This window comes from Pseudorca crassidens, chromosome 7 (genome assembly GCF_039906515.1).
Source record: "Pseudorca crassidens isolate mPseCra1 chromosome 7, mPseCra1.hap1, whole genome shotgun sequence".
Lineage (NCBI taxonomy): Eukaryota > Metazoa > Chordata > Mammalia > Artiodactyla > Delphinidae > Pseudorca > Pseudorca crassidens.
The window spans coordinates 69,795,915-69,822,413 of NC_090302.1; the positions used below are offsets into that span (position 1 = coordinate 69,795,915).

The 26,499-nt window shown below is 39.0% G+C and overlaps 1 protein-coding gene across 3 annotated transcripts in view; it reads left to right on the plus strand.

The window, feature by feature from the left end:
- Positions 1 to 26,499, plus strand: part of FOCAD (focadhesin) — a 312,885-nt gene that overhangs the window by 283,294 nt on the left and 3,092 nt on the right. For all 3 annotated transcript variants that reach the window (XM_067744497.1, XM_067744498.1, XM_067744499.1), the window contains 7 exons: positions 11,275 to 11,403; positions 13,564 to 13,679; positions 16,279 to 16,539; positions 17,733 to 17,822; positions 21,134 to 21,311; positions 22,865 to 22,962; positions 24,456 to 24,707. In XM_067744497.1, coding sequence (XP_067600598.1) covers positions 11,275 to 11,403; positions 13,564 to 13,679; positions 16,279 to 16,539; positions 17,733 to 17,822; positions 21,134 to 21,311; positions 22,865 to 22,962; positions 24,456 to 24,707 — 1,124 coding nt within the window. The remainder of the gene's footprint in view (positions 1 to 11,274; positions 11,404 to 13,563; positions 13,680 to 16,278; positions 16,540 to 17,732; positions 17,823 to 21,133; positions 21,312 to 22,864; positions 22,963 to 24,455; positions 24,708 to 26,499) is intronic.

Consider the following 26,499-nt stretch of genomic DNA (forward strand, 5'->3'; position numbering starts at 1 on the left):
TATTGTCATTGACCCATTTTAAGTTAAGTTTTGTATGTGGTGTTAGGTAGGGATCCAGCTTCATTATTTACACCTGAATACCTAGTTGTCCCGGCACTATTTGTTGAAGAGACCCTTCTTTCTCCTATTGAGTGGTCTTAGGACCCTTGTCAAAAATCAATTGGCCATAAATGTTTGGGTTTATTTCTGGCCTCCCAATTCTGTTCCATTTGTTATATGTCTATCCTTATATTTGCCAGTACCACACTGTTTTGATTATTGTAGCTCTGTAGTAAGTTTTGAAATTGGTATGTGTGAATCCTTTAAATTTTCCTTTTTCAAGATTGTTTTGACTATTTGGGCCCCCTTGCAATTTCATATAAATTTGAGAATCAACTTTTCCATTTCTGCAAAAAAGGTTGTTGAAATTTTGATAGGTATTGTGTTGAATCTGTAGATAGCTTTGAGTAGTATCATCTTAACAATATTAAATATTCCAATCCATGAACTCAAGATGTCTTTCCATTTATTTAGATTTTCTTTTACTTCCTTCAGCAATGTTTTGTACTTTCAGTGTGTGTGTCTTTTACCTTGGTTAAATTTATTTCCCGATATTTTATTCTTTTGGGTACTATTGCATGTGGAATTGTTTCTTAATTTCCTTTTCAGATTATTCATTGCTGGGATATAGAAACACAAATAATTTTTGCTTGTTGATCTTATACCCTGTAACTTTACTAACTTCTCTTTTTCTGTGTATAGGATCATGTCATCTGCAAATAGAGATAGCTTTACTTTTTCCTTTCCAATCTGGATGCCTTTTATTTCTTTTTCTTGCCTAATGGCTCTGGCTAGAACATCCAATACAAAGTGGTGACAGTGAGCATCCTTGTCTTGTTCCTGATTGTAGAGGAAAAGATTACAATCTTGCATCATTGAATATGATTTTCACTGTGGGTTTTTTCACAAATGCACTTTATCATATTAAGATAATTCCATTCTATTCCTAATTTTATGAGTATTTTTTTGTCATGAAAGAATGTTGGATTTTATCAAAAGCTCTCTGTGTCAGTTGAGATGATCATATGTTTTTCCTCCCTTCATTCTGTTAATGTGGTATATATTACATTGATTGATTTTCTTATGTTGTATAGCACTTTTATTCCTGGGATAAATCCTGTGTGGTCATCATGTAAAGTCCTTTTAATATGCCCTTGGATTCAGTTTACTAGTGTTTTGTTGAGAATTTACACATCTATATACATAACAAGGAGTGGTTTGTAGTTTTCTTTTATTGTGTTGTCTTCATCTAGCTTTGGTATCAGGCTAATGCTGGTCCCATAGAATGAGCTAGGAAGTATTCCCTCCTCTTCTGTTTTTTGGAAGAAACTGAGAAGGATTGGTGTGAATTCTTCTTTAAGTGTTTGGTAGAATTCACCAGGAAAACCATCTGGTTCTGAACTTTTCTTTGTTGGGAGGTCTTTGATTACTGATTCAGTCTCTTTACTTGTTATAGGTCTGTTCATATTTTCTATTTGTTCTTGAGTCGGTTTTGGTAATTTGTGTGTTTTTAGGTGTGTGAATTTGTCCATTTCATCTAGATTATCCAATTTGTTACATACAACTTTTTCATAGCTTTCTCTTATAATCCTTTTTATTTCTGTAAGGTTGATAGCAGTGTCATCACTTTCATTTCTAATCTTAGTTACTTGCATCTTCCTTCCCAATCAGTATACCTGTTATTTAATTTTCTTATCTTATTGTGTAAGCTAGGTCTTCCAATATAATATTGAAATGCCATGGTGAGAAGAAACATCCTTGCCTTGTTCCTAATCCTAGTTTTTCATCAATAAGTATGATGTTAGCTGTTTTTTTTAATAGATATGCTTTATCTAGTTGATGAAGGTTATTTTTTTATAGATATGCTTTATCCAGTTGATGAAGTTCCGCTGTATTCCTAGTTTACTGAGAGTTTTTATCATGAATGGGTGCTGGATTTTGTCAAATGCTTTTTCTGCATTTATTGATATATATTCATATGATTTTTCTTCTTTAGGCTACTGATGTGATAGATTACATTAATTGATTTTCAAATGTTGAACCAGCCTTGCATACCTGGGATAAGTTCTACTTGGTTGTGGTGTGTAATTCTTTTTATACATTGTTGGATTTAATTGGCTAATATTTTCTTAAAGATTTTTGCATCTATGTTCATAAGAAATATCTGTAGTTTTCTTATGTCTTAGTCTGGTTTTGCTATTAGGGTAATGCCATCCTCATGGAATGAGTTAGGTAATATTCCCTCTGCTTTTATCTTCTGAAAGAGATTAAAGAGAATTGGTATAATTTCTTCTTTAAATGTTTGGTAGAGTTCAGCAGTGAACCCATCTGGGCCTGTTGCTTTCTCTTTTGGAAGGTTATTAATTATTGATTAAGTTTTTAAATAGATGTAGTTCTATTCAGATTGTCTGTATCTTCTTGTATGAATTTTGGCAGATTGTGTCTTTCAAAGAATTGGGTCATTTCATCTAGGTTATCAAATTTGTGGGCCCTCCAGCATTGCATCAATTGTAGTTCAGATTTTCTTACCCCAGCACTGTTCCTGCAGCATCCACTCATGAGTCTCTGCTCTGATAAGCCATGACTCCCTGTATTCATCTGCCTGTCTCTCTAGTCTTGGAGGCAGCAGTTTGCCCTGTGTTCTTCCCTTCTTAAGGATCCAAGAAGAGTTGTTGATTCTTCAGTCTGTTCAGCTTTTTACTTTTATACCAGAGTGGTAACTTCCAAGCTCCTTACATGCACAACCGGAAACCAAAAGTCTCTCCTTTTTTTTAAACTTTTTTTAAATTATAAAAAACATTTAAAATTTACCATCATAACCATTTTTAAGTATACATTTATATAGTGTTAAGTATATTCACATCATTGTTAAACTAATCTCCAGAACTTTTTCATCTTGCAAAACTGAAACTTTGTACCCACTAAGCAATAATACCTACCCTTTTTCCCTTCCCCGACCCGTGGTAACCACGATTCTACTTTCCATATCTATTAATTTGACTATTTTAGATGCCAGGTATAAGTGGAATCATATAGTATTTGTCTTTTGACTGATATATCTCACTTAGCATAGTGTCCTCAAGGTTGAGGACATGTAGCGTATAACAGGATTTCTTTTCTTTTTAAAGTTGAATACTGTTCCATTCTGTGTATATATCACATTTTGTTTATCCATTTTTCCATCAATGGACATTTGGGTTGCTCTTGACTATTGTGAATAGTACTGCTACGGAGGAGCTAAACCAAGGTGGCAGAGTAGAAGGACGTGCTCTCACTCCCTCTTGTAAGAACACCAGAATCACAACTAGCTGCTGGACAGTCATTGACAGGAAGACACTGGATCTCACCAGAAAAGATACCCCACATCCAAAGACAAAGGAGAAGCCACAATGAGACAGTAGGAGGGGCGCAATCACAGCAAAATCAAATTCCATAACTGCTGGGTGGGTGACTTACAGACTGGCGAACACTTATACCACAGAAATCCACCCACTGGAGTGAAGGTTATGAGCCCCACGTCAGGCTTCCCAACATGGGTGTCCGGCAATGGGAGGAGGAATTCCTAGAGAATCAGACTTTGAAGTCTTGTGGGATTTGTTTGCAAGACTTCAACAGGACTGGGGGAAACAGAGACTCCACTCTCGGAGGGCACACACAAACTAGTGTGCACATCGGGACCCAGGCGAAGGAGCAGTGAACCCAGGGGAGACTGAACCAGACCCACCTGCTAGTGTTGGAGGGTCTCCTGCAGAGGCGGGGTGGAGGTGGGGGTTGTGGCTCACTGCGGGGACAAGGACAGTAGCAGCAGAAGTTCTCGGAAGTCCATTTCATCTAGATTATCCAGTTTGTCACTCCTTGGCATGAACCCTCCCAGAGTCTGCCATTAGTTCCACCAAAGAGCCCAGGTAGGCTCCAGTGTTGGGTTGCCTCAGGCCAAACAACCAACAGGGAGGGAACCCAGCCCCGCCCATCAGCAGTCAAGCGGATTAAAGTTTTACCTAGCTGTGCCCACCAGAGCAACACCCAGCTCTACCCACCACCAGTCTTTCCCATCAGGAAGCCTACACAAGCCTCTTAGCCTCATCCACCAGAGGGCAGACTGCAGAAGCAAGAAGAACTACAATCCTGCAGCCTGTGGAACAAAAAACATTCACAGAAAGATAGACAAGATGAAAAGGCAGAGGGCTATGTACCAGATGAAGGAACAAGATAAAACCCCAGAAAACCAACTAAATGAAGTGGAGGTAGGCAACCTTCCAGAAAAAGAATTCAGAATAATGATAGTGAAGATGATCCAGGACCCTGGAAAAACGATGGAGGCAAAGATCGAGAAGATGCAAGAAATGTTTAACAAAGATCTAGAAAAATTAAAGAACAAACAAACAGAGATGAACAATACAATAACTGAAATGAAAACTACACTAGAAGGAATCAATAGCAGAGTAACTGAGGCAGAAGAATGGATAAGTGACCTGGAAGTCAGAATGGTGGAATTCACTGCTGTGGAACAGAACAAAGAAAAAAGAATGAAAAGAAATGAAGACAGCCTAAGAGACCTCAGGGACAACATTAAATGCAACAACATTCACATTATAGGGGTCCCAGAAGGAGAAGAGAGAGAGAGAAAGGACCCGAGAAAATATTTGAAGAAATTATAGTCAAAAACTTCCCTAACGTGGGAAAGGAAATAGCCACCGAAGTCCAGGAAGCCCAGAGAGTCCCATACAGGATAAACCCAAGGAGAAACATGCCGAGATACATAGTAATCAAATTGGCAAAAATTAAAAACAAAGAGAAATTATTGAAAGCAGCAAGGGAAAAACAACAAATAACATACAAGGGAACTCCCATAAGATTAACAGCTGATTTCTCAGCAGAAACTCTACAAGCCAGAAGGGAGTGGCATGATATACTTAAAGTGATGAAAGGGAAGAACCTACAACCAAGATTACTCTACCCTGCAAAGATCTCATTCAGATTCAATGGAGAAATCAAAAGTTTTACAGACAAGCAAAAGCTAAGAGAATTCAGCACCACCAAACCAGCTCTACATCAAATGCTAAAGGAACTTCTCTAAGTGGGAAACACAAGACAAGAAAAGGACCTACAAAAACAAACCCAAAACAATTAAGAAAATGGTCATAGGAACATGCATATCGATAATTACCTTAAACGTGAATGGATTAAATGCTACAACCAAAAGACACAGGCTTGCTGAATGCATACAAAAACAAGACCCATATATATGCTGTCTACAAGAGACCCACTTCAGACCTAGGGACACATACAGACTGAAAGTGAGGGGATGGAAAAAGATATTCCATGCAAATGGAAATCAAAAGAAAGCTGGAGTAGCAATACTCATTTCAGATAAAATAGACTTTAAAATAAAGAATGTTACAAGAGACAAGGAAGGACACTACATAATGATCAAGGGATCAATCCAAGAAGAAGATATAACAACTATAAATATATATGCACCCAACATAGGACCACCTCAATACATAATGCAACTGCTAACAGCTGTAAAAGAGAAAATCGACAGTACCACAATAATAGTGGAGTATTTTAACACCTCACTTACACCAATGGACACATCATCCAAAATGAAAATAAATAAGGAAACAGAAGCTTTAAATGACACAATAGACCAGATAGATTTAATTGATATTTATAGGACATTCCATCCAAAACAGCAGATTACAGTTTCTTCTCAAGTTTGCACGGAACATTCTCCAGGATAGATCACATCTTGGGTCACAAATCAAGTCTCAGTAAATTTAAGAAAATAGAAATCATATCAAGCATCTTTTCTGACCACAATGCTATGAGATTAGAAATGAATTACAGGGGAAAAGTAAAAAACACAAACACGTGGACGCTAAACACTTCGTTACTAAATAACCAAGAGATCACTGAAGAAATCAAAGAGGAAATAAAAAAATACCTAGAGACAAATGACAGTGAACACACGGCAATCCAAAACCTGTGGCATGCAGCAAAAGCAGTTCTAAGAGGGAAGTTTATAGCAATAGAAGCCTACCTCAAGAAACAAGAAAAATCTCAAATAAATAATCTAACCTTACAACTAACGGAACTAGAGAAAGAAGAACAAACAAAACCCAAAGTTAGCAGAAGGAAAGAAATCATAAAGATCAGAGCAGAAATAAATGAAATAGAAATAAAGAAAACAATAGCAAAGAACAATAAAACTAAAAGCTCGTTCTTTGAGAAGATAAACAAAATTGATAAAACATTAGCCAGACTCATCAAGAAAAAGAGGGAGAGGACTCAAATAAATAAAATTAGAAATGAAAAAGGAGAAGTTACAACAGACACCGCAGAAATACAAAGCATCCTAAGAGACTACTACAAGCAACTCTATGCCAATAAAATGGACAACCTGGAAGAAATGGACAAATTGTTAGAAAGGTATAACCTTCCAAGACTGAACCAGGAAGAAATAGAAAATATGAACTGACCAATTACAGGTAATGAAATTGAAACTGTGATTAAAAATCTTCCAACAAACAAAAGCCCAGGACCAGATGGCTTCACAGGCCAATTCTATCAAACATTTAGAGAAGAGCTAACACCTATCCTTCTCAAACTCTTCCAAAATATAGCAGAGGGAGGAACACTCCCAAACTCATTCTACGAGGCCACCATCACCCTGATACCAAAACCAGACAAGGATGTCACAAAGAAAGAAAACTACAGACCAATATCACTGATGAATATAGATGCAAAAACACTCAACAAAATACTAGGAAACACAATCCAGCAGCACATTAAAAGGATCATACACAATGATCAAGTGGGATTTATCCCAGGGATGCAAGGATTCTTCAATATACGCAAATCAATCAATGTGATACACCATGTTAACAAATGGAAGGAGAAAAACCATATGATCATCTCAATAGATGCAGAAAAAGCTTTTGACAAAATTCAAAACCCATTTATGATAAAAACTCTCCAGAAAGTGGGCATAGAGGGAACCTACCTCAACATAATAAAGGCCATATATGACAAACCCACAGCAAACATCATTCTCAATGGTGAAAAACTGAAAGCATTTCCTCTAAGATCAGGAACAAGGCAAGGATGTCCACTCTCAATGCTATTATTCAACATAGTTTTGGAAGTCCTAGCCTTGGCAATCAGAGAAGGAAAAGAAATAAAAGGAACACAGATTGGAAAAGAAGAAGTAAAATTGTCCCTGTTTGCAGATGACATGATCCTATACAATGAGAATCCTAAAGATGCCACCAGAAAACTACTAGAGCTAATCAGTGAAATTGGTAAAGTTGCAGGATACAAAATTAATGCATAGAAATCTCTGGCATTCCTATACACATCCTAATGATGAAAAATCTGAAAGAGAAATTAAGGAAACACTCCCATTTACCACTGCAACAAAAAGAATAAAATACCTAGGAATAATCCTACCTAGGGAGACAAAAGACCTGTATGCAGAAAACTATGACACTGATGAAAGAAATTAAAGATGGTACCAACAGATGGAGAGATATACCATGTTCTTGGACGGGAAGAGTCAATATTGTGAAAACAACTATACTACCCAAAGCAATCTACAGATTCAATGCAATCCCTATAAAATTACCAGTGGCATTTTTTAACGGAACTATAACAAAAAATCTCAAAATTTTTACAGAGGCACAAAAGACCCCGAATAGTCAAAGCAGTCTTGAGGGAAAAAAACAGAGCTGGAGGAATCAGACTCCCTGACTTCAGACAATACTACAAAGCTACAGTAATCAAGACAATATGGTACTGGCACAGAAACAGAAACATAGATTAATGGAACAGGATAGAAAGCCCAGAGGTAAACCCACGTACCTATGGTCAACTAATCTATGATAAAGGAGGCAAGGATATACAATGGAGAAAAGACAGTCTCTTCAATAAGTGGTGCTGGGAAAACTGGACAGCTACATATAAAAGAATGAAATTAGAACACTCCCTAACACCATACACAAAATAAACTCAAAATGGATTCGAGACCTAAATGTAAGACCGGACACTATAAAACTCTTAGAGGAAAACATAGGAAGAACACTCTTTGACATAAATCACAGCAAGATCTTTTTTGTTTCACCTCCTAGAGTAATGGAAATAAAAACAAAAATAAGCAAATGGGCCCTAATGGAACTTAAAAGCTTTTGTACAGCAAAGGAAACCATAAACAAGACCAAAAGACAACCCTCAGAATGGGAGAAAATATTTGCAAACAAATCAACGGACAAAGGATTAATCTCCAAAATATGTAAACAGCTCATGCTGCTCAATATTAAAAGAACAAACAACCCAGTCCAAAAATGGGCAGAAGACCTAAATAGCCATTTCTCCAAAGACGACATACAGATGGCCAAGAGGCACATGAAAAGCTGCTCAACATCTCTCATTATTAGAGAAATGCAAATCAAAACTACAATGAGGTATCACCTCACACCAGAATGGGCTTCATCAGAAAATCTACAAACAACAAATGCTGGAGAGGGTGTGGAGAAAAGGGAACCCTCTTACACCATTGGTGGGAATGGAAACTGATAACAGCCACTATGGAGAACAGTATGGAGGTTCCTTAAAAAATTAAAAATAGAATTACCATATGGCCCAGGAATCCCACTACTGGGCATATACCCAGAGAAAACCACAATTCAAAAAGACATATGCACCCCAGTGTTCACTGCAGCACTATTTACAATAGCCAGGTCATGGAAGCAACCTAAATGCCGATCAACAGATGAATGGATAAAGAAGTTGTGGTACATATATACAATGGAATATTACTCAGCCATAAAAAGGAACAAAATTGGGTCATTTGTTGAGACATGGATGAATCTAGAGACTGTCATATGGAGTGAAGTAAGTCAGAAAGAGGAAAACAAATATCATATATTAATGCATGTATGTGGAACCTAGAAAAATGGTACAGATGAACCAGTTTGCAGGGCAGAAATTGAAACACAGATGTAGAGAACAAATGTATGGACACCAAGGGGGGAAAGTGGTTGGGGGGTGGGGGGATGTATTGGGCGATTGGGATTGACATGCATACACTGATGTGTATTAAATTGATGACTAATAATAACCTGCTGTATAAAAAAAAAAGGTACTAATAGGGAAGGACTCTAAGACACATCAATAAGTGAGAAAAATAAGGTGTAGTAGAACGGAGAGTTATAATATGCTTTATTTGCCTAAAAAATAAGAATGATTTTTCTGCTTTTTGAACTATGTGAATAAATTATTATATAATTTTGAAAACGAAACAAAAAAAATAAAGTAACTGTTTTACTGTCAAAAAATAAAATAGTACTGCTATAGACTTGGGCATGCAAATATCTCATCGAAACTCTATTTTCAGTTCTTTTGGAAGTGGGATTGCTAGGTCATAAGGTAGGTCTATTTTTAATTTTTTGAGGAGCCATCATACTGTTTTCCATAACAGTTCTATTTTATAATCCCACCAGAAGTTCACAAGGGTTCCAATTTCTCTACATCCTCACCAACACAGTTTTTTTCTATTTTTTAAAAAAATAGTAGCCATCCTAATGGCCATGAGGTGATATCTTACTGTGGTTTTGATTTGCATTTCTCTGATGATTAGTAATGTTGAACATCTTTTCATATCTTTGTTGCCATTTGTGTACCATCTTTGGGAAAATGTCTTCAAACTCTTTGCCCATTTTTATATGTTTCTCCTTTTCCCTTTCCCTATGCTTCTCCTTTCTTGACTGTTTGACCTTTTATTGACTCTGCTTCTCCCTGTTTTTCAACTTCTACTAATTGTTCTACTTTTCTTGCTGACTCTGCATGTGCTTCTCCTTTTTCCTATGCTCCTCCTTTTTGTAGCTGTTTTTCCTTTTGCTGACCCTGCCCCCGCTCCTGCTTCCCCACTTTTCAGGGTCTGCAGATTCTGCTGCTTTTTCTGCCTCTGCTTCTCCTTTTCCTGTGCTTCTCCTTTCTACAGTTGTTTTTCCTTTTGCTGACTCTCCACTTATTTCTCCTTCCCTGTTTTCAGCATCTGCTGATACTTCTACTTTTCTACTGCTTTTTCTGACTCTGCTTCTCCTTTCTCCTGTGCTGCTCCTTTTTCCATGCTTCTTATTTCTGCAGCTCTTTTTTCTTTTGCTGACTCTGCCCCTACTTCTGCTTCTGCACTTTTCAGGGTCTCCAGGTCAGCTGCTTTTTCTGCTTCTGCTTCTCCTTTTTTCCTGTGCTTCTCCTTTTTCCTGTGCTTCTCCTTCTCCCGTGCTTTTCCTTTCTGCAGCTGTTTTTCCTTTTGCTGACTCTGCCCCCATCTCTGCTTTCCCCTGTTTCGGTGTCTGCTGCTGCTGCTTTATCTGCTGATTCCACCCCTGCTTTTCCTTTTCCTGCTGATGCTTTTCCTTTTGCTGATTCTGCTTCTCTTTCTGCTAATGCTGATTTCCCTTCTGCTGCTTATGTTGATCCTGCTGCTGCAGTTACTTCTTCTTGGTCTGCTACTTTTTCATACATCATTTCTGACCTCCTTGTAACTTCACTTCTATATGGCCCTCAATGGCTACTCCAACCCTGGCTTCACTTTATGGCTGCACTTAGAACTGCTAGAGTGTCTCATTTTTTTCAATTTCAAATTACCTCCCACCTGAAAAATAAAAAATAAAAAGAAAAGAACATGGCGCTATGTCACAGATAGCTGGTTAACCTGTGGATTAGCTGTTATATCTGGTGCTCACCTGTGGAGCAGTCAGCCATGGCACAGGCTGAGGAGAAGAAGAAGCAGGAATCACATGGGACAGAATGTACCATTTAGAGCCACAGGGACTGAAGGTAAACAATTCTCCTGAGAAGGAGATGGACCTGAGTGGTAGTGATTGTCTCCTTTTCTAGAAGTGGATTAAGGAGTGAGTGAGCAATAAGGCAATAATGTAGAGTAAGTTACTCTTTGTAGGAAGCTGGATGAAAAGACATGAGAGAACATGGAAGAGAGTTAAGTAGCAATGTGGAATATTCCTATCCAGGCAAGAGGGAAAGACTGGAGACAAATAAGAGAGAGAAGAACAGAGGGAGCAAAGTTTCCAGCAAGTGAGAATTGAAAGGTTGAACACAATTGAAGCTGTGATACCAAATCCTTTGAAACTAGTAGAAAGGAGGGAAAGTTGGCATGTTCCAGTTTCATGATGCTGTTGAAGTATTTTATTATTTTTTTCCTTTCTGTTGCAGGTCCTGAATCTGTGCCTCCTTCCCTTCTCAAAGTTGTGATGAAACCCATAGCAACTGTTGGAGAAAGCTACCAGTATCCTCCTGTGAACTGGGCTGCACTCCTCTCTCCACTTATGAGGCTAAACTTTGGTAAATATCATGTTTTTAGGTCTTCAGACTCTGCTTTTAGGATGTGACCTGAATAGAAAATTGTGTGTCACAATTGGTAGTGACTGGATGGATGTCTGGGTACTTGAGGTTTGTCTTCTTGGATGGGACAGCTGGGTTACTTTCATTGAGTCACTTTCTAAATAGCTGAGGGGGAGGGGAAGGAGGTTTGAAGACACAGACCAGATGCACTCATCAAAACAATACTCGACTGAGATGGTGCATGTCGCTGAGCGTGTGGTGCAGGTCCCAGAAAGCCTGGTTTGATGGTTATCAAGCTGCATTTTCAGAACTCCAGGTTTCAAGGAAATGCCCTATGGGATGCTGTATTAGTTTGCTATTACTGCTGTAACAAATTACCACAGACTTAGTGGCTTGAAACAACACAAATTTATTATCTTATAGTCCTGTAGGTCAGAAGTCCAACATGGTTCTCACTGGGCTAAGATCAAGATATCAGCAGAACAGCATTCCTTCCTAGTTGCCCAGGGGAGTGATGTGGCCTGAATGTTTGTGTTCCCTGAAGATTCATATGTTGAGAACCTAAACCTCAATGTGATGGTATTAGAGGGTGGGGCCTTTGAGGGTGATTAGGTAATGAGGGTGGAGCCCTCATGAATGGGATTAGTGCCCTTATAAAAGAGGCCCCACAGAGCTCCCCAGTCCCTTCCACAATGTGAGGACACAGCAAGAAATCAGCAGTCTGCAACCTAGAAAAGGGCTTTCACCGGAACCCAACCATGTTGGCACCCTGGTCTTGGACTTCCAGCCATCGGAACTGTGAGAAATAAATTCCTGTTGTTTATAAACTACCCAGTCTGTAGTGTTTTGTTATAACAGTCCAAACAGACTAAGACAGGGAGAATCCATTCCCCTTCCTTTTCCAGCTTCTAGAGGATGCCCATACTCCTTGGCTTGTGGCCCCCTTTCCCCATCTTCAAAGCAAACAACAGAGGGCTGAAGACCTCTCATGCTGTCATCTGTCTGGTTCTCTGAAGACAGGAAAGGTTTTCCATATTTAAGGATTCATGTGATTAATGGGTCTATTTCAGTAATCGAGGATAATCTCCTTATCTCAAGGTCTTTAACCTTAATCACATCTGCAAAGTTCCTCTGCCATACAAGAGAACATATTCACAAGTTCCGGGGATTAGATATAGGCATCTTTGGGGGCCATTATTCTGTTTACCACAGGTACTTTGTGGTGAGAGGCAAAGGGAATGCACATCTCAGTTTGTCCACAGCAACCTCTAGTATGGAGTTAGAGTGTTAGCACAGGCAAATTTAGATGCATGTATTTGCCCCCCACCTCCAAAAAAAAAAAAAAAAGAGGGAGAACAACTTTAACAGTGCTAGAAATTGTATATGTGTGTGTATTTGCCATGAGTGCTCTTTTACAGTAGGTGCTTACTTACATATGATATACAAAAAGATTTGTATACTTTATGTACAGTTTAAGGGATAATCAAAGAGTATTTTGACTGAACACAATTTTCATTTGAATGCTTTCATTTGAACCTAATCCTATATAAGATATGATCTCACCATACTATGCTTCCAGATCTCACCATACTATGTTTCCAGAAAAATATGTTCCCCTGCCCCTCCCCTGCTTTTGTGTGCTATATGGAAGATGTTGGTGTTTTAGTAAAAATCCTTAGTAAAAAGAAGAAAAGGTCTGGTTGGGAAGATGCATCTGCCGACTGGGATCAGGCTTAAAAAGACTGGGTCACTAGAGAACATGGATACATCTCTCAGGCCTTCCAGATTTGTCTATGTGCTGAATGTAAGATGGAGAGGAGAGAAAAACAGAAACGAGATTTTTAGCTAGAGTTTTCTCAAATTTTTAATAGTATTTGAGTGTTTAGGTTTGTCTAGACATCACAAGAGAACTTTCCTGAGCTATTTCAAGATCCTTGCCAGTTCCAAAACTCAAGCCTCTGATACAGCGGGTACGTTCTTTTGCTTCATAACTAAAAACGTCTCTTGAAATACCTTATGGTTTGCTGAAGTTCCATTACCTTTAGACATCACACACAAGTTCTTTTACCTTTAGATGTCTGATTTGAGACACTGAAGACTGAATATGAGTTAAGAGAAGCAGCTATATTACAGATAGTTTTTTCCTTTCTTCTTTTTCAGGTGAAGAGATTCAGCAACTGTGTCTTGAAATTATGGTGACCCAGGCTCAGTCATCCCAGAATGTCGCTGCACTGTTGGGAATATGGGTGATGCCACCACTGATCCATGGTCTGAGTGTATGTAGTAATTAAGGATGTTGAGCAACAGGAGGATATGGTTCTTTTGGGGGAGATCAACATTCATTTGTGTGTGAGCTCTCAAAGTCAAGAGTGGACAAATGGGATTTCACAGTGAGGACTTGACAATAGCTGGACAGCAAATTGGAAAATTGTGGGACACAGAACTCTGCCATAGCCGTCACCATTCATGCTTTCAGCTGCCATTTATTACAAGAAAAAGGGACAGTGATGATCAGAGATATTAAAATTCCTTTCTCAAGACCATACAGGTAGAAAGTTGTACAGTTATTGGAACCTGGGTTTGTTTATATGATATGCAGTCGTTTCAGCAGGTATTAAAAGAAAGGCAAATCCACACACACTGGATAAATGATCCCTCCCTTTCACAGAAAGGCAGCAATTAAGGCGAGCCTTGAAGGCTTGGTAGGATTTCATTAGGCATCAAGTTAGAGACACAAGGGAATGTAAGTGGGAAGGTGTATGTGGAGAGAGTAGAACATCTCTGCCAATGGTGTTCAGCTTGAGTAAAGTGCTGAGGGAGAAGTGATCTAGCCTGGTATTTATGATAGAGGGGACCAGCACCTTCCAGGGTATAGAGGGGGCCAGCACCTTCCAGGGCATAGAGGGGGCCAGCACCTTCCAGGGCACCTTCCTACCTTCTAAGGGTAGGTAGGAAGAACAGGGTGAGATTATTTAAAGATGTATAATTTTGGGTACATTTCAAGGTAGGACCCCCCAAAAAACCACATTCCATGATTCCTTAGAGGTTTACCAATTAATTATAAGCTAAATGATCTCCTCTTCGTTATTCTTCTATTCTAGGAGGCTTTAATTCTTTGAGGATAGTGCAAAACCCTCTTATTATTTCCTCAGTCTTTCTGGCTTTAGTCTCTACTCTGTACTTCTTTTTTTTTTTAAGCTTTCCTACATCTCCTGATTCTTTTTAATTGAAGGTCAGTGTTACTGAGGTCTGCGTCCTTTCCATCAGCTGTTATTACCTGTCTGCTCCAAACAGCTCCCATTTAGCTACCACTTAATGAGCACTGGTTATGTACCTGCTACTGGTAAGCACTCAATGAGTACTTTCAGACATCAGATTTAATCTCTCTTCAACCCTGACAGGCCAATTTTTTTTTTTTTTTACAGCTCTATTGAGTTGTAATTTATATTCCATAAAATATGGCTATTTTAAGTGTATAATTTGATGGGTCTTAGTACATTTATATATTTTCATCCATCACCAATAATATTTCCATCACTCCAAAGAGTTCTATCGTGCCTACTTATAGTTAATCCCCACTCCCAATCTCAGACTCAGGCTACTACTGTTCTTTTTGTCTCTATAATTTTGCCTTCTTTAAAGAACTTTCATATAAATTTAAATTTCATATAAACTTTAGAAATTCTTTAGAATGGAATTGTACAGTATTATATCTTTTGTGTCTGGTTTATTTCACTTTTGAGAAGTAGATTTTATTCCCATTTTATAGGTTGATGAACAGAAGCAACTGGAGGTTAAGCGAAGTTTACATAGCAAATAAATGGAAGAGTCTGGCTGACTCAAAAGCCTGTGTCTTGAACACTGTTCTGTTAATGCTTCCTTCCTTTTGAATCATCTATAATTCTAACAGCCTGTTTTTTTGATCTCAGACATTTTTCTAGGTTTTAGTTATCCTTCCATTTCTCTTTTAGATCTGTCCTATTTCTTTTTTTTTGCATTTGTCCTTGATTAGGAACCTTTCTTATTATCTTTGTTAATTAACAAATTAAGTTTGTAAATTCATTTTTTAAATTATGTACCTGCTCATTTAAAAAATGATCTGAAATGGCATGTTTTTTAACATGAAATCTTCTGTAACTCATGAAGCTACATGGATCTTTTTTTGAAATATACTGGTTTTTGTCAGATTTTATTTTTTAAAGCACTTCTTTTAGACTTGCTGCTCCTTTAGTATCATACTTAATGTTTCTAAGAATTTTTGAAGCCTGCTTTCTCAAAGTCTGTGGCTCACAGCTATCATTAACTATGCCCCTTCTTAGCGCTCCTGAACTCTTAATATGCTATGGTCAGTTCCATACGCTTGGCTGGTTCTTCTTTGCTCAGAAATGGCCCCAGAATGCCAGTTCCCCTCATTATTTCTTTATTCTTCCTCAGAAGAAGAAATGAATAATAATAGATATTCTGTTTAGTCGATTTCCAGCAGTTGAGCCTTCATCTTCAGGAGCTTTTCTTGCCAGAGAATGTGACCTTTTAAGACTGAATAGCAACTGTCATGTTCTTTTAGAAGTAGCATTTTATTCCCCTCGCTGAAGAGATCCAAGGTTTAAGCTGAGTAGTTCACAGATGGATTGGCAGATACCATATATCCACACGAGTCACCCTGGATCAGAAGTCACCGCAGCCGCTAAAATTACATGCATCGGTGGTCCATTAGACCATGAAGCTGTGGGGAAATGAGGGTCTAGGAAACAACCTGAACTTTTTATGTTTCACCTGAACCTTTTATCTTTCAAACACAGTGATGACCTAGAGGTTTTGAGCATTACAAACCCAGACTTGCCTGTTTACATCTGACCTCTTCTGTTTTGCTTTCAGCTGAATATCAAGAAATACCTCCTGCTATCTGTGCCTTCGTGGATAAAACACGTCTCTGATGAACAGATCGTGGGTTTTGTTGAAAGCTTGATGGTGACAGTTTTTAAAGCAGCTTCCCCACTCTCCAAACCTGAGTTATGCCCGAGTGCCTTACAGGGTCTGAGCCAGGCCATGAAACAGCCCAGCCCTGCCTACCACCTCTGGAGTCTGCTCAGCAAAGCTACTGGGAAAATTTTTGACCTTCTGCCAAATAAGATTCGGGTGAGGAACAAAAATATTTACATTCCTGACAATTTATGTTTGGGATTTTTTAAAGCCTTTTGGCAAAGCAGGGAGGTATATGTTTTAAGAATGTGGTGGGAAGGCTAGCAAGAAATAACCACGTTCTTCACTAAGAATGTTTGCTTCCAAGATCTAAATTGAGGTTGAATATTTAGAACCAAAGTTTTGAGCACGCTCAGAAGCAGGTTAACCAGTGCGGCACCAGAAGTTTGCTCTTAGGCCTTTTACCAAATGCCCGTAGAAGATGAGCACGTTCAGAAATCCTTACACTTGGACTTCCCTGGTGGCACAGTGGTTAAGAATCCGCCTACCAATGTAGGGGACATGGGTTCGAACCCTGGTCCAGGAAGATCCCACATGCCGTGGAGCAACTAAGCCCTTATGCCACAACCACTGAGCCTGCACTCTGGAGCCCATGAGCCACAACTACTGAAGCCCACACGCCTAGAGCCCGTGCTCCGCAACAAGAGAAGCCACTGCAACGAAGAGTAGCCCCTGCTCGCTGCAACTAGAGAAAGCCCTGGCACAGCAAGAAAGACCCAACGGAGGCATAAATAAATAAATTTTTAAAATAAAAAAAAAGAAACCCTTATACTTTACACCTGGGGAGTCCTTGGGTGTATTGTCTGATCCACTATTTACATCAAGTGACTTAATACTAGCCTTGCCTCTCCCCCAACAGACTTCTGAAATGTAGTTGTACAAAAAAGTTAAAAATCCATTCGGAATGATGGGTTCTGATAAGAAGAAAATAGTACAGTCAAACAAAATACACGCAATAACAGGAAAGATGTTTTTTATTTTTTTATTTATTTTATTTTATTTTTGTGGTACGTGAGCCTCTCACTGTTGTGGCCTCTCCTGTTGCGGAGCACAGGCTCCGGACGCGCAGGCTCAGCAGCCATGGCTTACGGGCCGTCTTCCCGGACCGGGGCACGAACCCGTGTCCCCTGCATCGGCAGGCGGACTCTCAACCACTGCACCACGAGGGAAGCCCGAAAGGTGTTTTTTAAATGATAAAAATTGGTCACAAGTTTTGGCTTGGTTAAAATTAAAATCTCATCAGCTGCTGTTCGTGGAGATAAGCAAATCTAATGATTTTGTCAGAACATTGAGAATATACGTGTTATTTTACACTGTATTTTGACATGCTTTGGATTTTTCTTTACCAGAGAAATGATCTAGAGCTGTATATCAGTGTAGCAAAATGCCTCTCGGAAATGACAGACGATGAAGCCAATCGGGTTGCCCAGATTACTGAGGTAATAACATATCTATGTGTCTTTTTATTATTGAGGTGGAGATTACAATTGAGATGATTATAGTATCCTTTTGGCTGAAGCTAGCTTTGCTTCATATTTGTTTGCTACTGGATAATTTCAGGAAACCATCTTTTTCACTGTGGGGTCTCATGTCCAGCCTAGTATGGTTGGATATGTAGTAGTATATAAATGGATAGATGAATGAATAACTTTTTAACCTAATTAATCCCACTTTGTCAAGAACATTTTAGTGTTACTGATGAGCAAAAATAAGTACAGGACATCTTCAATACAAAATCCACAAGAATGGAAATATTCTGACCAAAGAACTTTCTGGTGCATGGTAGGCACATTTATTTTTCTTCACCTGATACTTATCCTTTTGAAATGAAGAAAGGTGGCTGATTGAAAAACAAACACTATTATCACTGACACAAGATAACAAGTACCTCTCAGACCCATACCGAATCAAAGGATGAATAAGCGAAAAGCAGCATAAGCGTAAAGTTGCCAGATTTAGCATATAATACAAGATACCTTGTTAAATTTGAATTGCAGATAAAAAATGAATAATTTTTTAGAGTAAGTACATCCCAATGGGACCTACTTATTCAAATGGCATCCCTGCATACCAGGTAATACCAAAGGTCTAGAGGACTGGGAGCCCTCACATCATGGGTGGTCATCTTATCATTTATTTCACTATATGGCAGATTGGCCTGTTAAGTTGAATCCTTGAATCCTCTGCATTGTATAGCTGTGATGCTCAAACTGTGGCCGACGGACCCACAACATCAGCCTGGCAAGTGATGAGAAATGAAAATTCTGGAGTCTCACTCCAGACTTACTCGATCAGAAACCCTGGAGGGAGGCCTAGTGGTGTGTGTTTTAACAGTCCCTCCCGGTGATTGTGGTTCATCCTAAGGTTTGAGAAGCACTGTTAGAATCTTTGGAATATCGGCCTTTTGGAGATGTTTGTTTTAGGCAAGGATAAAGCGGTATAAGGAAATGCTTGAGAGAGTGGACTCTGGAGCCTCACCACCCTGGTATGAAAGCCAGTCTCTCATTTACTAGCAACGTGACATTGGTGAAGTGTCATAACCTCTCTCTGCCTCGGTTTCCTGATCTATAAAAGGGAGATAATAGCGCCTACCTATTAGGGCTGTTTTGAGAGTTAAATGGCTTAATCCATGTTAAGTTGTTGGGCAAGTGCCTGACCCAAGGCAAGTACTCAGTAATAACTTACTATCATAATTATTACGTTCATGTAATTTATTACAACTTATTATATTCATGTTACATTGTTCGAAGTAATTAATATAATGTACTTTGGGGTACCTAGAGCTAAAAGTTGCTGTTATTCACTTGGGTTTCTAAAGTGCCATTCAGAAGATTGTCACTAGAACATTCTAAATCCTGTTCTGGTGTCCCCAAAAGTTAATGTGTTCCGCTGAGCCCTTGTTTTCTATTCATTTCTAGAAAGAACACAGGTAAGAAGAAGGTACAGGTGAAGAGCTCAGACTCCTTGGGTTTCAGCTCTTACTCTCTGTGGCAGTAAGCAAGTTGCCTAACTTCTCTGCTTCAGTCTCCTCATCTGTAAAGGAGAGATGATAATAGTAATCTATTGCTCAGTGTTAGAATTAAATGCGTAATTCAGTGGTCCTCAAACTTTTTGGTCTCGTGACTACGTTAGTGTCTTAAAAACTATTGAGGACTCCAAAGAGCTTTTATTTATGTGGATTATATCTGTCAATATTTACCATGTTAGAAATTAAAACTAGAAAAATTTTAAAATATTTACTTAAAAGTAATAATAATAAACCCATTGCATCTTAACATATGTAAGAAAAAACTATTTTCCAAAAAACAAATTAGTGAGAAAGTGGCATTGTTTTATTTTGTAAGTCTCTTTATTGTCTGGCTTAATAGAAGACAGCTGGATTCTCACAGCTGCTGCTTCATTCAATCTGTTGTGATGTTGTTTGGGTGAAGTATGTGAAGAAAATCCAGCCTCACACAGATACGTAGGTGGAATGGGGAAGAGTGTGTTAACAGTCTTTTCTGATAATTGGGGATGTCTTTCTTTGATACTGTACCAAAGCTCAGCAAGTGTTGGTTTCTTATAGGTTAGTTGAAATGTGGAATCTGAAACCGTATCAGTGAACTTCACATACTCTGTTACATTAAAATCCATTGGTCCATTGCACTCTGGGTCTTTTACCAATGCATGATTTTGTAAGATATTATTGCAAGATTTGTAAGATATATTGGTCATTTGGAAAATACTGAGTCACTAGATTTTGAAAATCTTCCAAATGTTGGTAAATTTCATTATAAAATATCAAAACATCACATTTGTCAGTATCACCAGTAACTTCATCAGAAAAGTCTTTTACGTATCTGCTACTAAAGTCATAGTAGCAGATACAGATTTTCCAAAAATCGAATTTTCACTTAAAAGCTCACATTTTATCATTGGCAATAAATACTGTCAAGTATTTTCCTTGAAGTGACAGCCTTACTTCCTTCACTTTTAAAAAATAATCAAATAGTTTTCGTAACCGTAGTTTGTCCATCAATTATTCTTTTCAACTAAATGGCGTTCCATGAGTAGAGTGGCTATTTCAGCTCACAGCTCACTCTCACAACTTTCTCCTTGAGATGACCATCACACTTGGGGATGCAGCACAAGTTTTTTATGCATACTTCCCATTTGGTCATACAGAATATTACAAAGATGGACTCAAGGGCAGAGGTTTAACAAAACTAGTAATTTTTATTGTTTAAAGGATATTTTAAATGAAACTAGCTTTTTAAAAAATTGCAAGTGTCAGTGAAAAATACAATGAACATTACTACAGTTTGGGGTCTTATTATGAATATAGTTTGACCTCACAGACCCTCTAAAAGGGTCTTGGGGTGCCCCATAGGTCTGTGTACCACCCTTTGTGAAGTGCCAAATTAACACAGGTTAAGTGCTTAGCATGGTGCCTGGCACATAATAAGTACTGTATTTGTTAGTTATCATTATTATTATTTGTGTATCTTTACTAAATATCCTCACCAATTAACCCCTGAAATCATTTTTGGTTTTTATGAGAAAACAGGAGGTGACATTACAACCATCTGTCTGTAGGTACATTTTAATATAGCATGCAGGCAGGTAGGTCACACAGTGCAGGAAACGAACAGTTTTAGCATTTGGAATGGTAATCAACTTCAAACTCACCCTTTCTCTTTTGCCCTTGCCCCGAGGTCCTATAACAATTTCAGTTAATTTAATAGTAACTGAACAATTTACTTTTTTGCAGAACAGCTTAGAAAAGGCTGCCTTTGTCAGACTATACTTGGTCTCTCAAGGACGATTCCCCTTGATGGGCTTGACTGATGTGCTCAGTGTTGCTATTCGGCACCATGAAAAAGACACACTGGCCTGGATGATACTGCACAGCTTATACCAGGCACGGATTGTGAGCCACGCCAATACCGGTAAGGCCAGCTGGAGGCGAACATCAGGAACAGAAAGATGTACCTACCATCTTTTAGGTTGTAATTGTTTCCTCAACTAGTTTAGTGCTTCTTGACACAGGCGAGGCCTTGTTACCCCACATGAGTAGCACCTTGGATAGAAACCAGCAATTACAGCTCACAACACCAACTCTTTGGAGGTGGGAATGAATTCTACTGGTGACTTTTATCTTGTCTTTGGCCCTCCAGGCCCTCAGAGACATAAACAAGTTTATCAGGTTGATTCTGCCTGCTTCCTTTCTCAAGCAGATGGATGCTGATTGATTCTCCCTGATGTTTTCATGAAAACGGCTTTTGGGTGGTCATTTTACAAAGGGAAAAAGAAAGCAGCAACAACAAATTAGTTATTCTATAGAAGAACTTCTCAGGAGTGAGAAGAATAAAATCTGGACACCCTTACTACGTCCTCAAGCCAGAAGCTGCAGGCATGAAGCTCTGCTGATGAATGGTGCAACTTTTAGACCATTTTAGACTTTATACTTTAATAATCATCTAAAGAGGGAGCTCCCTCATTTCTCCTCCATGCCTTTGGTCATATGCTTATAATTTCTCAAGTCTACATTCAGGTCCTGAAGGCATCTGGCTTCAGCAGATCAAACATGGCTGGGAAGCCCTTGTGACCCATCATCCCCATCTCTTGTATCTTGAAGGCTTTGAGAGAAAACTGACAAATACAATTGTAATACTCTTTGCAAGACTGTGTAGGAAATTTTGATTCATCCTCCTCTTTGGCAACTGAGAGAGTTGTCTCATCTCCACAGTAGCGCCAGCCCAGTGAAAAGTGAACCTGTGATGAGAAATGAGATTTTTTACTCTAACTCGAAAGTGTATTTATCAGGCAGAAAACTAGCAGGTACTCCCTGTTAAGCATGACGATACATGAAGGAAACAAATGTGATATTGCCTTTGGTCCTAACTAGCTGGAGTTCAAATTTAGTTACCATTTTCTTCTCATGCACTAAATTTTAAGATGTTTCCAAGTAGTCTCTGCTGTGCTGAAAATCCTCATTTTTTTAAAGGAAAAATTAATATTTATGTTGATGTTTGTTCTCCAGTTAGCCTGTAGTAGCTGTGTTTTGTTTTTTGTTTGTTTTTAATGTCTTTAGGATAGGTATTCTCTATGATTTTTGCATAAATTGGGAATATTTAAGCAAGGGAAGACTATAAAAACAACTAGTTATCAAGGATTTAACATTACTAACTAGTTGGCATGCCCAGTTTCTCCTAGTGTGTTTCATGTTGAGCAACTCCAACAAATGCATTTCACCATTTTATCACAGATTTGAAGAATAAATTAGCTTTTAAAAATAAAGACCAAAATATGGTCATCTGATGTGAATAGTATCAAAAACTCTCTCACGGGTGAGCACAAGTCTCAGGTACCATAAAAGGACTTGAAACTGTCGCACAGAGTCCTCGGCGGGTGTTCTGCTTTAGTTATGACGGTAATCGCTGATCTGTTGTACATTGCAAAGGAAAACCATGGTCTGGTAAGAAATATCCTTCTGTTTCAGGCGTGTTGAAGAGAATGGAGTGGCTCTTGGAACTGATGGGTTATATCAGAAATGTTGCTTACCAGTCAGCATCTGTTCAGAACGTGGCTCTTAATGAGGTAAAATGTAGAGGAGCCATTTGTGGCTTCCTTAAAATATAGAGGATATTTACTCTCCCAAAAGAGGAACATGTTGCTGCTTGAAGCTTTCCTTCCTTCCTTCCTTTTATTTTTGGGAAACAAGGATGACAATTATCTGACGTCACAAGGAAACGGATGTTCTTACCAGGCTTTAGGAGATGCCCATGGCTGCCCTTTGAAAAATATTTTCAACAGAACCACGTTCCTTGACAGGCAGTACACAAAGGATTCTAGCTGGAGGGGGAAACTGGGATCCTGTGTACTTGGGCTGGACCCCACGAAGACTGGGGTACAGGCCTCTGGCCTCCGCACTGGCCCAGAGCACGGCTTCAAACACCTGGTTTGGAGGGGTTCCTGAAGTGTATCCAAGTAATCTCTGTTTGTGCCAATACTTAACATGCATATATTGGAGGGAAATTTTCACCCCACCTGCAAAATGACCTATGACCCAAAAAAGGTTAACCACCACTAGTACTGGGTGAGTAAAACAAAAAAAGATTAAAAAATGAAGGACAGCACTTTCCTACTCTCCTCATTTTCTTGACTCAGCTGCCCAATGTGCATTTTTTTTTAGTATTTTTTCCATAGCCATGTTTCATGGGTCTCCTGTTTGCTGTGTGAGCAAAATATGCATAACCTGGGATGTTGTTTGATATTCTGCCCAGCTCTTCTGCAGAGTTGTGTGTCTTTTTGAAATTTTCATTAGTGAGATTAGGCATTTTAAGAGATTGATGGGTACTTTAAAAAGTTTTTTTTTGAGTTAGCATAATCTTTCCTCTTTTTATTCTGATTTCCAGTTTGTATTAACCTTCTCTGCTTTCTTACAAAGTCTTTTGAAACTTAGAAAATACAGATAAACAGAAAGAAGAATAATTTAAATCACAGAAGTACAGTAACTCAGAGGTAGCCCTTGTTACCACCATTTCTACAAGTGTCTAGATTAGACTATAAAATCTAAATGCATGGATTCTAAACAGATTTTTTTTAATGCATGTGGAGAGTCATTTTTTGTTTCTGTTTAAATACAGAATACACTATACATATTTTTGAAAATCAGTTTTGGCCACATAATAATAAACCTAAATACCCCTGTCTGGATCTCTCTTAATTAATTTTTAAATCTCTTTGAAAACACCAAAACAGAGGAATGTTTGGATCTCAGTATGATTAGGTGTTAAATAAATTATGTTTCTCTTGAAATGTTAGAACGCTAATAATGAAACTATTGGGCCTTCTGTCCTCACAAAAGAGGATCCTTCAAACCTTCTGAAACCCCAAAATGTCTCTTCATTAAGCATGGAAATAGTTTGCTATTCGGTCCAGTCCCTCTTCTGGGGTAGGGGTGGGGCAGGCAGAAGGTTTGAGTGAAGGGGAAGATAACATCGCCTCATGATGGGGGCTGTGTACGTGAACATGTGTTACTTTGCATTGTTAAAGCATGTGACCTGACCTTGTTCCTATTTCTACTGTAGGCTTTGGATTTCTTGTTGCTGATATTTGCAGCAGCAGTGGTTGCATGGGCAGACCATGCTGCCCCTCTGCTCCTTGGCCTCAGTGCCAGTTGGTTGCCATGGCATCAAGAAAATGGTCCAGCTGGGCCAGCTTCAAGGTTCCTTGGCAGGAGTCCCTTGCACAGGGTCACTGTGCAGGAGGCTGTCACTCTCCTTCCCAGTAGCATGCCTCTTCTGCTGCAGAGAGAGCCATGGAAGGAACAGACCCAGAAGGTGAGGTTGGCAGCTACCTGCTTGTCAGGGCAGGCGGCCATTTTCTCTTCAGCAGTTTCTGCTGTAGAATTGAGGTGGGAGTTAAGTGAAACCTGAGTCACACTACAGGCTTTCCTAGTCAGCCTCGAATCTCAGCCAGATGCAAAGCCTCAGCGATTGAGGCTAGCCCAGGCTCAGGGTAACCGCTGACTAAAAACAACAGTGACAACAGCAACAACTTGCTTACAGTTAGGGATGAAGTGGAAAGAAAAGCTTATACTTGCCTTCATTTATTGAAGACACATGTGTTCTTGATCCTGGGGATAAAAGGATGAATAAGTCTCTGAGAGCTCAGAATTTCAGAGTGAGGACAGACAGGAAAGCAAGTTCAAGGTTGCAAGATGGTATGATAAGGATACAGTGGTGATGAGCAAGGGAGGGGGGTGATCAACAATGTCTGGGGAGGGGTCCAGGAAATCCTCCAGGGAGATGCGAATCTGGAGTATCCATCTTTTACCATATTTAAGGTTCCCCACAGCTCATTCCATGCAATAGGTGTGTTCCAGGTGCTTCTGGCCTGTGCGATACCGTGGGGAGATTTGTAAAGGCCTAATGTCATCACCTTTGCCCTCAGGAAAACCCAAACTATAGGAAGTACCTTTTGGTTTTTAATACTGAGTTTCCCCAGGCTACTAGCTGTCGTGAAGAGCATATGAAAATACGGTACATCCTTTCTCATTATGTGGCTCTGACCTGTCTTGAATTGTTGAAAGATATTTTTGAATCCCATTTAATCAAAACTGGATTTTTACGAGGTTGAAGGCTTAAAGCCAACTTTGTGTGGCTTAATCTTAAAATCTGAACATTAATCTTTAAAAATATTTCTGAGCTGTGGACCCACAGTTTAGCCATGAACTTCACTGAGCATCTCAATTAAAATGCCTTTGTTTTCTTAAACCTGATAAGCATTAGTATTATTATCCCAAATTTTGTGTTTTCTTTTTCATTTTAAATGAAAATAAATTTAAATGTGGTATCCTATCCCCTTATTTCTGGCCTGGGACACCCTGTTCATTTTGGACTACAGTATAGACATCCTGCATCTATTATGTATTTGTAGTACCTGATTTATTTACTTACCAGTAGGATATGATAAAACAAAATTGAGGAAAAGAAAATAAAGAAAAAAGTTTTAATTAAAGTAGGGAATTAGGAATATTTTCTTTTTTTAGTCCAAAGTTAAAAATCCTAGTACCTACAACTAGTGTACGTGTTTTTCAATGAGTCGAGATTGGCAACATTCAGTCAACGAAATTATCCGCTATCTAATTCAAAAACAATTTTGGCTGCATCTGGGAGATCAGTCAAACTCATGAGTACTATGAGTTTCTACCTCATCTGCAGGATTTATTTGCAGCTAATACGCTTGGGTCTACCTAGTAAATTGTTTTATGCCTTTTCTCTTGCATTTCAACTTTGCTTCATATCCATTTGGGCACAAATTGTTCTTAGCCACAGAAACATATTTTACATCTGATGTGTTTCCCCATTTACCACCCCACCTAGGAGCCTAGGCCTGATACACACGGAACCAGGTGGCAGGCAGCATGATGTGAAGGAGGAGTGTGAGGCTTTGAAGCCAGGTGCACATGGGTTCAGATCTTGACTGTGCCATTCATTGGGAGTGGACTTGGGCAAGGTTCTTAGCCTCTCTGGGGCCTCTCAGAGTGATGAGACGGAATGTTCATGGCACACAGGAGGCCCTCTGGGCCCATGCCTACCCCACTCTTAAAAGCTACAGCAAGTCCCAGGG